Source organism: Mobula birostris, chromosome 5, assembly GCF_030028105.1.
Source record: "Mobula birostris isolate sMobBir1 chromosome 5, sMobBir1.hap1, whole genome shotgun sequence".
NCBI classification, from domain to species: domain Eukaryota; kingdom Metazoa; phylum Chordata; class Chondrichthyes; order Myliobatiformes; family Myliobatidae; genus Mobula; species Mobula birostris.
Window position 1 is genome coordinate 10,924,965 of NC_092374.1, and position 14,545 is coordinate 10,939,509.

General features: G+C 47.3%; 1 protein-coding gene and 1 long non-coding RNA gene across 7 annotated transcripts in view; one reads left to right on the top strand and one right to left on the bottom strand.

Moving 5' to 3' along the window:
- Positions 1 to 5,248, top strand: part of nop14 (NOP14 nucleolar protein homolog (yeast)) — a 65,935-nt gene extending 60,687 nt beyond the window's left edge. For both annotated transcript variants that reach the window (XM_072257609.1, XM_072257610.1), the window contains exon 19: positions 3,143 to 5,248. In XM_072257609.1, coding sequence (XP_072113710.1) covers positions 3,143 to 3,242 — 100 coding nt within the window. In that variant the 3' untranslated portion in view covers positions 3,243 to 5,248. The remainder of the gene's footprint in view (positions 1 to 3,142) is intronic.
- On the bottom strand, positions 5,105 to 12,020 carry LOC140197543 (uncharacterized). Of its 5 annotated transcripts, none has more exons than XR_011885960.1 (4): positions 11,402 to 12,020; positions 10,009 to 10,120; positions 9,229 to 9,302; positions 5,105 to 5,582 (listed from the first exon to the last, which is right to left on the bottom strand). It is a non-coding gene; the product is annotated as an uncharacterized lncRNA (long non-coding RNA). The 5 variants fall into 5 exon arrangements; XR_011885961.1 differs by having other exon boundaries at positions 9,229 to 9,305; XR_011885959.1 differs by having other exon boundaries at positions 9,924 to 10,120.
- Between the last annotated feature and the right edge of the window lie 2,525 nt (positions 12,021 to 14,545).

Genomic DNA, 14,545 nt, shown 5'->3' on the forward strand with positions numbered 1-14,545 from the left:
TGAAGCTTCTTATCCATTTTGTCCTGTCTTTCCATAGCTTTATTATAGGACATCTTCACATCTCTAAGCTCTTCTCTTACTTTTCTTAGTTCAGCTGTTAATTGCAATATAGCCTCTCTTATGTTTCCATCGTCTCCTTTACTTCCAATCGCTTCCAATTTTTCCTCCTCTTCTTCATCTGTGTTCTCTGCAGAATCCAATTCTGACTCTGAGTCATTTTCAATTGCAGTGGCTGTCGGTTCTTGTAGTTTGAGTTGTGTCGATTTGCACATGCGCATTTCCGGCATCTTCTTCGGAGAAACCGCTACCGCCGCCATTGCTCCCTATTCTATCGAAGGAGATCCAACCTGAGTCCGAGGCTCCATCGTTGCAGTAGGCCCTTTTTTCTTCCCCTCTCGTGGCTGCTTCGCAACAGCAGATTTCTTTTGTTGCGGTTTAGGAGGCATATCGTAAAGTAGTCTTGCAAAGTTTATAAATAGTTTCCAGAAAGTATTTATTAACTTTGTTTTGTTTAAACGGTACTTTGCTAATTTTTTACGGGAGAGCTGGATTTACACGTCTCAATCCCACGTCATCACGTGATGCCCCCCCCCCCCCCCACTAGGAAGCTTTCTGTGGTGCATCAATAAAATTGATGAGGTCCTGAGGAGGTGGAGGCACGGGAGAGCTTTCTTGACCATGATAGCAGCATGTTTGGACTAGGACAAGCTGTTGTAATGTTCACTCCTAGGAGGTTGAAGCTAGGGACTCTTTCAGCCTCACGTCATTGATGTAGATGACCTCTATCATGTGCACCATCTTTCTGAAGTCAATAACCAGCTCTTTTGTTCTGCTGACAATGAGGAAAAGCTTATTGTCGTGACACTATGTTGCTAAACTCTCTATCTCCTTCCTGTAATCTGACTCCTCATCTCATGAGATGAGACTAATAGATAATCTGCTCCTTTCCTGATGAAGGATCTTGGACCGAAATGTTGACTATATTCCTCCATAAATGCTGCCTGACCTGCTGAGTTCCTCCAACACTTTGTGCATATGTGTGCGCGTGCATGCGCTGTTCTAGATTTTCAGCATCTGAAGCATGTTCTGCATTCTGTTTTTCTTCTTACTGTCTCAGAGTACTGATATATGGCATGACCTATCCGAATAGCATGCAAACACATTCTTCATTGTATGCCTGTACATGTGACCATAATGAATCGATTCCAGTTTGCAGATCTAGTGGATTCTGCAGATACTGAAATCTTGAGCAGTGTGCACAAAATTCTGGAGGAATTCAGCAAGACAGGCAGCACCTGTGAAGGGAAATGAACTGTCAGTGTTTTGAGCGGAGACCCTTCATCAGGATTGGAAGGGAAGGGGGCAGAAGCCAGAAGGAGTTGAAGTTGGCAGGTGAGGGAGAGGGGGAGGATATGAGAAGCTGGCAGGTGACGTGTACAAGAAGTAAAACGCTGAGAAGAAGGAATCTGATAGAAGAGAGTGGACCGTGGAATAAATGGAAGGGGGGTCAGACCAGAGGGAGGTGACTAGCAGGTCACGAGAATGGGGGAGTGGGGCACCAGAATGAGGGAAAGCTAAAAGGGGGAGGGCAGATGAGGGAACAGAGCGAGTAGTTCCCAGAAATTAGAGTAATCAATGTTCCTGCCATCATGTTGAAGTAGGGTGGAATATGAGGATTTTTCTTTTCCTCCAACCCGTGTTTGGCCTCATTGTGACAAAAGAGGATTATCAACAATTAAAACTGGTTTGATTTTAATTGTTGATGATTCTGCTGTTGTTGTTAACACCTCCAAGCTGTCTAGTTTTAAAGAGTGATTAAGGATTAGCTTTATTTCTCACATGTACATTGAAATGCATCATCTGTGTCAATGACTAACACAGTCCAAGGAGGTGCTGGGGCAGCCTACAAGTGTCGTCATGCTTCTGGTGCCAACATAGCATGCCCACAACTCTCTCTCCCTAACCCGGACCGCTTTAGAATGTGGGAGGAAACTGCAGCACCAGAGGAAATCCACACAGTCACAGATGGAACATACAGGCTCCTTGTAGACAACAGTGGAATTGAACCCAGGTCACTGGCACTGTAAAGCGTTACACAAACTACTTGTCGTGCTGCCATTTCCACTCTTGTCATTTCATCCCTCCCCTCATCCCTTTGATGTTTGTTCTTCCATCTAAATTTTCCATTTCTATACTTGAAATCTATTACCTCTAACTTTTACAGTTCCTATGAAGTCAAATGCGAGTTTATTGCAACTTGTGTCTCATAACAAAGAGCAATTTTATGACCTGCATTGTACTGCTGCCATGAAACAACATATTTCACCACATATGTTAGTGATAATAAACCTGATTCTGATTCTTATAACTTAATCTTATTAACTTCCTTGCCAGTGGAAATTTTACATATGTGGCGAATGTGGCTAATTTTTTTATTTACTTTTGGCACATTTTGCCTTCCTTGCAGACAGGTCGTTTGCCAGTCTTTGTATATAATTTTTCATCAACTCTTATTGTATTTCTCAATTTTCCTTTAAGTGCCCACAAGATATTGAATGTCAGGGTAGTAATATGGTGACATGTATGTACTTCGATAATAAATTTATTTTTGAACTTTGAATTGGATCACTTAATTGGATCTGGGCTCAGAAATACCTCATGTGGGGTATCAGTAAAGTCAAAGTTTAGATTATTGGTGGATATTCAAGTACATGAATCAACGTCGTGATGCAGCAGGCATGCTGAGTATCATTGTTAACTGGGTCTCAACTGAAGCTGCCTGCCTGAGTGCTCCCTCCTTTTTGCCTTGCTTCTGTTCTTTCGTTCTATTGAGATACGGCACAGAATGGGCCCTTACGGCCCTTCGAGCCGCGGCGCCCAGCAACGCAGGTCTTTGGACTGTGGGAGGAAACTGGAGCATCCGGAAGAAACCCACACAGTGTCGGGGAGAACGTTCAAACTCCTTACGGGCAGCAGCGGGAATTGAACCCGGGTCGCCTGTGCTGTAGAGCGTCGTGCTAACCACTACGCTACCGTACTGTCCTGGGGTGTCCAGTGTCTGGGGGAGTAGTGCCTCCATTTGTGAACTCAGTTCTGTTTGCGTCACGGTCAGCTGATGGCCTTGTTTGCTGTTACCTTGCAGGGATTCGGAAAGGAAGAGGAAGGTTCAGATGCTGATGGGCAGTCTGGCGACTCAGGAGGGCGAGTGGAAAGCCATGAAGAGGATGAAGAAGAAGCTCTGAAAGTGCTGCTGGAGGAACGGCCCAGGATTGATATTCAGCCTTGCTGCCACTGCTTTCATTTAGTTAACAGAGCAGCGTGTCCCAAGGCACTTTGCGGGAGTGTTCGACCATGCGAGTCCAATAATGCAAGGTTATTAAGTAACTTTTCTGTCATCTAACCCCAGCTAAAGCCCTTATGTGGATGTTGTGGGTATCAACACATTTTATAGCTCTCTGGTTAGTGTCAGCAGGGGGCTGGGGGGTGCCAGACACCTCAGCCCTGCTGAACAGCTGTCTTACATCACGGAGGGGAAGCCTTGTTGTTCTTAGAACTTGTACAAACCAGGAATAAAGACCAAAGGGGTATAAATTCCACAGCAGATAAAGGCGAGCTCAGAACAGTCTGCTGTTGAGCTAGATTTATCTTTTCCAGATGTTGCTTCGCCAGCAGATACACACACGGGATTCTGCAGATGCTGGAAATCTTGATCAGCACACATAAAATGCTGGAGGGACTCTACAGATCAGGCCACACCTACAGAGGGGAAAAAACAGGCAACTTTTCGGGCCAGGATCCTTCTTCTGGAATGCTGAAGCTAGCTGTCAGAGTCCTGATGAAAGGTTTTGGCCAGAAATGTCGACTGTTTTTATTCCTCAAATGCTACCTGTCCTGCTGAGCTCCTCCAGCACTTTGTGAGTGTTGCCCCAGCGGATACAGTTTTATTTCACAAGCTGTCACTGAGGATTAATCACTGTTTCCTTTTCCTTAAATCATCTGGCTCATCTCATTAAGATAACCCATGGTAGATATTTAACCAGACGCAGGAATGCTATGGACGTCACAGGGTGAGTGAGCTCCCTTGTGCAGCTCTGCAGTACACATAGAGAAGGTAACAGCAAAAACAAGTAATGCTCAGAATGCATAGGGAAATAGGGTGCATTTATTGTTTGTTTTGGGCCAGCTGTCGCAGATAATCTGTTGTAAATGTGGGGTCCAAAGAGAACTTAAGAAATAGAAGCAAAAGAGTAAATCATCGGTATTGTGGTGGTCAGTGTGACACTATTACAGCTCGCGGCGTCAGAGTTCGATTCCAACGCCTTCTGTAAGAAATTTGTGTATCCTTCCCGTGAGCGTGTGAATTTCTCCTGGTGCTCCAGTTTCCTCCCACAGCCCAACAACGTACTGGTTAGTAGTCATTGTAAATTGTCCAGTGATTAGGCTAGGCTAAAACAGGTGGGTTGCTGGGTAGCGTGGCTCATTGGACCAGAAAGGTCTGTTTTGCACTGTATCTCGATTAAGTAGAATAAATATGACCCCTTAATTTTGCTCTGCTATCGGGCACCTTTTGCCTTATCCTTCACTTCTCCTGATAACCAAAACTCTGTCAGTCCCAGTCCTGAATACACACAGTGATTATCCAAAAAACTGCACCACCCTGAATAAAAGTCCTCTTCATCTCCGTCCTGTTTAGTTGACATGTTATCCTCAACTGCATGTACACGTCCACGCTACACTCTCCACATACGTTTCTGGTTTCTCCATGCTAAGGAGCCCACCTCTTGACCTCTACAGTAACAATCCCCCCTCAGAACCTCCACATTTCAATGAAGTCACCTCTCATTCCTCTAAACTCCAGGGACTTTACGTCAATCTTACTCATTTCTGAAAGTTCATCCCCATCATTGCTGGATGCATCTTCTGCACTGATTCCACAGCACATGTAACTTCACTTGGGTCTAGAGACCCAAATCTCAGTGTAATTGAGCCTGTGAGAAAGTCTTGAAATGAGGCACCCATTTCCAATTGAACATTCTGGCTGATAAGTTGAGACAGCTTCACCACAAACCATCTCTTCCAATAATTATTGTTTATTAATCATTGTTATAAAGCCATCAATTGATTACAGTTGTAAGATAATTGAAGTTCTGCAGTGTTCTACAGTTCTACAGTTCTTCACTGTGTAACATAGAAATTGAACAGCAAAACTTATCACTTATTTTTGTAAAAATATAAATAAATGTGACTGATGGAATTAATCTCTCTATTGCATTTTCTTTAATTCATATTTCAAAAACATTTAAACCACACTCAGAGTGCATGTTCGTGGTCTTCTGCTGCTGTAGCCCATCAATTCAAGGTTTGGCGTGTTGCGCGTTCAGAGACGCTCTTCTGCACACCACTGTTGTAACACGTGGTTGTTTGAGTTACTGTCACCTTCCTGTCAACTTGAACCAGCCTGGCCATTCCTCTTCGAGTGCTGCAGGTTCTTCCCACATCCCAAGTACATGCAGGCCAGTAAGTTCCTTGGCCAATGGCCACTGTCCATAACGTGTGGGGAGAGGTAGAACACAGGAGTGTTGCTGAGAAAGTGGGAAGAATAACAAAAAGGGGATTAGTGTAAATAGATGGTTGGCATAGACTCAAAGAGCTGAAGGGTCTCTTTCTATCTTGTACCTCACTCTGGCTCCAACGCCTTGAGGCACTGGTGTTGGCCTTGGCAGTGATAGGGGAATCAAGGGTTATGGGGACAAGGCAGGAACCGGGTATTGATAGTAGATGATCAGCCATGATCTCAGAATGGCGGTACAGGCTCAAAGGGCCGAATGGTCTACTTCTGCACCTATTGTCTATTGACATCTACATCCTGTTAACGAATAGTAAAAACGAACCATGGTCTAACTGCAAGACAGGACAAACTTGAAGGGATGAATGGCCTACTGTCCTTCTGTTCATGACTGGAAAATTCATACATCTAAGATCAACAACTGGTGGCCTTTTAGATTGGGTAGAGACTAGGGCCTTAAAACTGAATCCATTTGGCTGTAGACTTGGGGCTGAGGTGGCCCAGGGTTGAGTCAGGGATCAGACATGATTTCGTTTAGCTGGCTGCCAGGACTGAGCCCATTCCTGCACTCGAGTACTTGAATAGCTTCACTTTCGCTCTCTCCCCCCCACCCCCACAAGTCTTCATTAGATTTCTGAATTCTGCAAGAATTACCACAAAGCCCGAATAGTTTTGACCTAAAAACTCTCGATTCCTGATGCAATGACTGTATCTAATTCTCAAGACTTGAAAGGAGAATGAATCAGTATAGAATTGTGCTTTATTCATGCAGCTATTGGCTTTCCTGTTAATTACCACTGCATTTATTTAATCAGAATCAGAATCAGGTTTAATATCACTGTATATGGTGGCATGCAAAGTTTGGGCACCTCTGGTCAAAATTTATGTTACTGTGAATAGTTAAATGAGTAGAAAATGAACTGATCTCCAAAAGACATAAAGTTAAAGATGAAACATTCTTTTCAGCATTTTAAGCAAGATTAGTGTATTTTTGTTTTGTACAATTTTAGAGTGAAGAAAAGGAAAGGAGCATCATGCAAAAGTTTGGGCACCATGCAAGAGATTTGAGCTCTCAGATAACTTTTACCAAGGTCTCAGACCTTAATTAGCTTGTTAGGGCTATGGCTTGTTCACAATTATCGTTAGGAAAGGCCAGGTGATGCAAATTTCAAAGCTTTATAAATACCCTGACTCCTCAAATTTTGTCCCAACAATCAGCAGCCATGGGATCCTCTAAGCAGCTGCCTAGCACTCTGAAAATTAAAATAAATGATGCCCACAAAGCAGGAGAAGGCTATAAGAAGATAGCAAAGCGGTTTCAGGTAGCTGTTTCCTCAGCTCGTAATGTAATTAAGAAATGGCAGTTAACAGGAATGGTGGAGGTCAAGTTGAGGTCTGGAAGACCAAGAAAACTTTCAGAGAGAACTGCTCATAGGATTGCTAGAAAGGCAAATCAAAACCCCCGTTTGACTGCAAAAGACCTTCAGGAAGATTTAGACTCTAGAGCACTGTTCTACTCACGGAAGAGTCATCAGAGGAAAACCTTTCCTGTGTCCTCACCACAAAATTCAGCATCAGAAGTTTGCAAATGAACTTATAAACTAGCCTGATGCATTTTGGAAACAAGTCCTGTGGACTGATGAAGTTAAAATAGAACTTTTTGGCCGCAATGAGCAAAGGAATGTTTGAAGAAAAAGGGTACAGAATTTCATGAAAAGAACACCTCTCCAACTGTTAAGCACGAGGGTGGGTCAATCATGCTTTGGGCTTGTGTTGCAGCCAGTGGCAAGGGGAACATTTACTGGTAGAGGGAAGAATGAATTCAATTAAATACCAGCAAATTCTGGAAGCAAACATCACACCATCTGTAAAAAAGCTGAAGATGAAAAGAGGATGGCTTCTACAACAGGATAATGATCCTAAACACACCTCAAAATCCACAATGGACTACCTCAAGAGGCGCAAGCTGAAGGTTTTGCCATGGCCCTCACAGTCCCCTGACCTAAACATCATCGAAAATCTGTGGATAGACCTCAAAAGAGCAGTGCATGCAAGACGGCCCAAGAATCTCACAGAAGTAGAAGCCTTTTGCAAGGAAGAATGGGTGAAACTCCCCCAAACAAGAATTGAAAGACTCTCTGCTGGCTACAGAAAGCATTTACAAGCAGTGATTCTTGCCAAAGAGGGTGTTACTAAGTACTGACCACGCAGGGTGCCCAGACTTTTGCTTCAGGTCCTTTTCCTTTTTTGTTATTTTGAAACTGTAAAAGATGGAAATAAAAAAGTAATCTTGCTTAAAATATTAAAGAAATGTGTCATCTTTAAATTTATGCCTTTTGGAAATCAGTTCATCTTTTACTCATTTAACTATTCACAGTAACAACTTTTGACCGGGGTGCCCAAATTTTTGCATACCACGTCATGAAATGTGTTGTCTTTGCGGGAGAAGTACATTCCAATACATAATAAAAGAAAAAATATAAGTTACATAAATATCTATCTATATATATATAAATAAGTAGTGCAAAAATAGAAATTTAAAAAGTAGTGAGGTAGTATTCATGGGTTCAATGTCCATTTAGGAATCGGATGGCAGAGGGGAAGAAGCTGTTCCTGAATCACTGAGTGTGCGCCTTCAGACTTCTGTATCTCCTACCTGATGGTAACAGTGAGAAAAGGGCATGACCTTAATGATGGACGACACCTTTTTGAGACATCACTCCTTGAAGGTGTCCTGGATCTTACAGAGCTTAGTGCCCATGATGGCGCTGACTAAGTTTACAACTCCCTGCATCTTATTTCGATCCTGGGTGGACTCCCCCCACCACCCCCCATACCAGGCAGTGATCCAGCCAGTTAGGATGCTCTCCACAGTGTACCTGTCTTTTAGGTGACGTACCGAATTTCCTCAAACACCAAATGAAGTAGAGCTGTTGGGTCCAGGATAGATGTTTATCGAGATATTAGCACCCAGAAGCTTGACCTTGCTCACTCGGATATAAAAGCACGGTATCCTGGTACACATGAGAGTGACAAGCCAGTAACAATACAACATGGAGTTACTGGTGTCTATAATTCACCAGTCAAGCACTGCTACAGGAAAACCTCATCGTCTGTTAACACTTAACATTTAAGACGGGCTTAGAGAGCACCTCTTATGAGGATAGGTTGAGCAAGCTTGGGTTTGTCTCTTTGGAGCGAAGGAGGACGAGAGGTGACTTGGTAGAGGTGTATGAGATGATAAAGAGACAGAAAAAGTGGACAGCCAGAGATGATTTTTCCCCAGGTGAAAAAGGCTAATATGATCAGGCATAATTTTAAGGTGACTGGAGGAAAGTATAGGGGGATGTCAGAGGTAGGTTTTTGAACAGAGAGTGGGATGCCCTGCCAGAGGTGGTGGTAGAAGCAGATATATTTGGGACATCTAAGAGACTCTTAAATAGACACGTGAATGAAAGAAAAATGAAAGTTTATATGGGTGGGAAGGGTTACGCTGATTTTGGAGTAGGTTCAGAGGTCAGCACAAAGGGCCTGTACTGTTCAATGTTTTGTGTTCTAAAACCTAAAGTTGTTTTTTGAGTTATTAACGCAGCATGCACTCCAATAATAATTCAGTGGACGATGGTGATGTGCCTCATGATTCCTCCATCTTAGGCTGCTACCTTGTTGGCTGTATGGCTCCCCACATTACAAACGAAGGATTCCATTCTCTCCTCTCTCACAACAGAGGAAGCACCTGCTTAAAAATAATGGAAATGGAATGTCAGTGGCAGGTCCCAGTAATGTGCCAAACCTTGTTTGTATTTCATTTCTCTAACTTCTGGTAATTTCTCTCTTTTTACATTACCCCCTCTAGCTCCTCTCTTACCCCTTCTCTCCTCACCTACCCATCACTTCCCTCTGGTGCCCCTCTGCTCTTCTCTCCTATCAGATTCCTTCTTCTTCAGCCCTTTACCTTTTCTACCTATCACCTCCCAGCTTCTCACTTCATCCCCTCCCCTTCACCTGGCCTCATCTACCATCTGCAGACTTGTACTCCAACCTTCTTATTCTTCACCCTTCCTTTCCAGTCCAGATGAAGGGTCTCAGCCTGAACGTTGACTCTACTCTTTTCCAAAGATGCTGCCTGACCTGCTGAGTTCCTCCAGTACTTTGTGTGTGTTGCTCTGGATTTCCAGCAAACTGCAGAATCTCTTGTGATTCTGATTCTGATTTCATTCCCACTCATTCCACAAGGGGAAGTTAAATTTCCCCTTTATATCTGACTATTCTTTAAGCAGAGGCAGTTGAACCCAGGTTGTCTGTACTGTAAACTGTTGTACGCTATCATACTGCCCTCATTTCTGCCCGGACTGACCTCAGGACAGCCCAGAGTTCAGCTGAGCAGAACTGAGTTCCACTGAGGCCCTGGACTCCCCGATGTTGTGGGTCTGGTCAGTCACCTCGTCCTCGTGAAGCTTCTTCAGAAAGCCATCACAACCTCAATATTCCTCTGCGGCTCGGCTTTCTCCAGGGTGGCGTCATCCAGGTCTTCCAGAATTCTCACAGAATCATCTTGGATGGGAAAAGCAAACAGCTTATTTGACAGTGAACTCCAGTGTCTTTCATGTGGTAGGAATATACACAAACACACACACACACACTCACTCACACACTCTCTCACACACACACACTCAGACACACTCAGACACACTCACACACACACACACACACACTCAGACACACTCACTCACACACACACACACACACACTCTCTCTCACACACACACACACACTCATACACACTGACACACACACACTCAGACACACACACACACACACACACACACTCTCTCTCTCACACACACACATACACACTGTCACACACACACACACTCATACACACTGTCACACACACACTCATACACACTCAGACACACTCACACTCACTCACACACACACACACTCATACACACTGTCACACACACACACACACACATCACAAAAACTTGTTTCACAAGTACTGCACTGGAGACTGCATTATATTACACCTTACAACAAGTCACAACTGTACAGAGAGGGACTCAGAATAGAAGGAAATCCCCTTTAGAACAGGTATGATTCACATTCAGATTTATTTGTCGCCTGTACACTGAAACATCAGAGCCACGGCTGGCACCCAGCAGCCGGAAGGGGAAGCAGCCCAGGAAGTCAACAACCCCCCCGGGCCCAGAACCAGAACGGCCACACCCGGGGGAGTACTACCAGCAGTACCTGAGCCCACAGAAGGTGGAAAACTTCACAAAGGCGGTGGGAATGAAGGCTCAGGATGGCAAGGGTGAGGACGGAGAGCAGCCAAAATAAAAGACTTACAATGATGGCAGACCTTAAATTGGCGTGCCTGAACGTGCGAAGTTTGAAGAGTACTGGGCGATGCGTCAGTGCGCTCCAGTACCTGGACACTGTAAAGACCGACGTGACCTTCCTCCGGGAGTGCGGACTACCACATCTCCGTAACTACCGGAGGTGGTCACGGTGGTGGAAAAAAGGTTTGTCGGTGTGGTCGGGGGGCAACGATTGTCGCGCTTCCGGCCTGGGGATTCTGCTGCGGGGAGGCAGCTTCTCAATCACCCAAGTTAAAGAGGTGGTTGCGGGGCGCCTCCTGGTAGCAGACGTCAAATACCGGGGCACTCCGCTCCGGCTGGTCAACGTGTACGCCTCCCCCGTGCGGAGCGAGCGGCTGGCCGTCCTCGAGTGGCTCCCACAGCTGCTGGCGACGTCCCAGCCGGTCGTTCTGGCCGGAGACTTCAACTGCACTATTGATACGGCTGGAGGACCCGGCAGGCTGGACAGTACCTCTAGACTCCTGAGGGAAACGGTGAAGACAGCCAAGCTGCGCGACGCCTTTGGCACCCCCACAGGTGGAGCACAGCCGCAAGCCACCTGGACACGGTCGGACGGCTCAGCCGCTCCCGGATCGACTTCCTCTTCCTCTCAGAGTCCCTCACGGTCAGGTCCACCGATGTCACGCCGGTGTTCTTCTCTGACCACTGCCTCCTGAGAGCCACCTGTCGCTTACGGGAGGACCAGAAGGCAGGCAGGGGGACGTGGAAGCTGCACGTAAAGCTGCTGACCCCAGAGAACATCGAGGAACTAGAGAGGGAGTACACAGGTTGGAGAACCTTGAAAGCCTTCTTTGATTCTCCGGTTCACTGGTGGGAAGCCACCAAGGAGAACATTAAGAGGTTCTTCATCCGCAAGGGTATCCAGAAGGCAAGGCAGGAGCAGAAGGAACTGCGTAAACTCCAGACAGAGTTGCAGCAACTTCTTCTGCAGTCGAAGGGGGTGGATGTCAGGGAGGAAATGCGAGAGGTGAAGGGCCGGCAAGCCCAGCACCTCGCCGCTGAATCCTCCAAGATCATCTTCCGATCAAGGGTCCAAACCGTGGAGCAGGATGAGACGTGCTCACGCTGCTTCTTCCAAAAGGTGCACAGGGGGAGCTCTGTGATCCACAACCTTAAGGAAGAGGACGGCTCAGTCGCGTCCTCGCAGACCGACATACTGAGGATCTGCAAGTCCTTCTATGCCGGTCTGTACGACGAAAAGGCCACAGAATCCACAGCATCCCGCAGCTTCCTTTCGTCTATCACGCAGGTCTTAGACGACGGCAAGCGGGAGAGTCTGGATCAGCCACTGACCCTGAACGAGCTGACAGGCTCCATCCGTTCCTTTGGGTCGGGTAAGACTCCCGGAAGCGACGGCTTACCGGCTGAGTTGTACTCGGCTCTGTGGAACTGGATGGGCCCAGACCTGCTGGAAGTGTACAACGCTATGCTTCTGGCCGGCAGTATGTCTGAGTCCATGAGGAAGGGCATCATCACCCTCATCTACAAGCAGAAGGGGGAAAGGGAGGACATTAGAAATTGGAGACCCATCTCTCTCCTGAATATCGATTACAAGATCCTGTCCAAGGCTATCGCCAACAGGGTCAAGTCTGCTCTGGGACAGGTGATCCACCCGGACCAAACCTGTGCTGTACTGGGCAGGAAGATCTCAGGCAGTCTTGCGCTGCTGAGGGACACCATCGCCTACGTGCAGGACAGGGGGGTGAACGCCTGCCTGGCCAGCTTGGACCAGGAGAAAGCCTTCGACAGGATATCGCACACGTACATGGCGGACGTGCTCTCCAAAATGGGATTTGGGGAGGGAATCCGGAATTGGATTAGACTGCTCTACACAGACATCCGTAGTGCAGTCCAGGTCAACGGGTGGGAAACAGACAGCTTCCCCATCAGGTCTGGAGTCAGGCAGGGCTGTCCCCTCTCCCCTGTCTTGTTTGTCTGCTGCATAGAACCCTTTGCCGAAGCCGTCAGGAGGGATGAGGGCATAAGAGGGGTGACGCTGCCAGGCAGTGGAGGGACCCAAGTGAAAACCTCCCTGTACATGGACGACGTCACCGTCTTCTGCTCTGATCCAAGGTCAGTTCGCAGGTTGATTGGCACCTGCGAACAGTTCGAGCTAGCGTCGGGGGCCAGGGTCAACCGCACAAAGAGCGAAGCCATGCTCTTTGGCAACTGGCCCGACCGATCCAGCGTCCCCTTCACCATCAGGTCTGACCACGTGAAGGTGTTGGGGATCTGGTTCGGAGGGGCTGAGGCGTGCAACAAGAACTGGCAGGAGCGGACTGCCAAGGTGAAACAGAAACTGGGACTGTGGGGAGGGCGCTCCCTGTCGATAACGGGCAAGAACCTGGTCATCAGGTGTGAGGTGCTCTCAGGGCTGCTGTACTTGGCGCAGGTCTGGCCCGTCCCCCGCTCCTACAGCTCGGAAATCACCCGGGCTGTCTTCAGATTCGTCTGGGGATCCAAGATGGAGCGGGTGAGACGGACCGTCATGCACAAGTCCCTGGACAACGGGGGCAAGAACGTCCCCAATGTCGCCCTCACCCTGATGGCCAGCTTCGTATGTGGCTGCATCAGGTTGTGTGTGGAATCCAGGTATGTGGGCACCAAGTACCACTATGTTCCCAGGTTCTACCTGTCGCCCTGGCTACGAAGGATGGGTCTGGCCCCACTCCCGCGCAACGCCCCAGTCAGCTGGTCGTTGCCGGCATACCTGTCCTACGTAGCAAAGTTCTTCCAGGAGAACACCTTTGACCACAGGGCCATCAGCCAGTGGTCGGCACGAAGCGTCCTGCAGGCACTGCAGGAGAAGGACGTGATGGACACAGTGGGGTGGTTCCCTGAGCAGACTGTCCAGTTCAGCTGGCAAAATGCCTCATCGCCAGATCTCACCAACAGGCACCAAGACCTCGCCTGGCTGGCGGTGAGAGGGGCCCTCCCAGTCAGAGCCCTCCTGTACGCCCGGAATGTCGTCCCTGCACCCCACTGCCCACGGGAGGACTGCAGTGAGGAGGAGTCTGTGACCCACCTCTTTGCACACTGCCAGTTCGCAAGGAGAGTGTGGAGGAGGATGGACGGGCTAGTGTCACGTTTTATCCCCAGCAGCTGCGTAACAGAGGACTCTCTGATCTACGGGCTGTTCCCGGGGACGCACACGGAGACCAACATCCGGTGCTGCTGGCAGATCATCAACTCGGTGAAAGACGCTCTTTGGTCAGCCCGAAACTTGTTGATCTACCAGCACATGGAGATGTCCGTGGGAGAATGCTGCCGACTGGCACATTCTCGGCTGCAGGAGTACGTGCTGAGGGACGCACTGAAACTCGGTGCAGCCACCGCAAGGGCCCGGTGGGGAAGGACCACAGTATAGGTTTCTCCACCTGTGGGAGTGGGAGGGGTCGGGGGCAGGGAGTATACCCCTCAACAATGATATGCTAAACTGAACTACTGGAGTGCCACGTGGGTGGCTATAAATACGGATATGTACTGAGTATAATGGAAACGTATGTAAAGGATGAAAAGTTATTGAATGGTTTATTGTATATATTTATTTTTGAATAAAGTATATTTTGAAATTTTAAAAAAATCAAAACATACA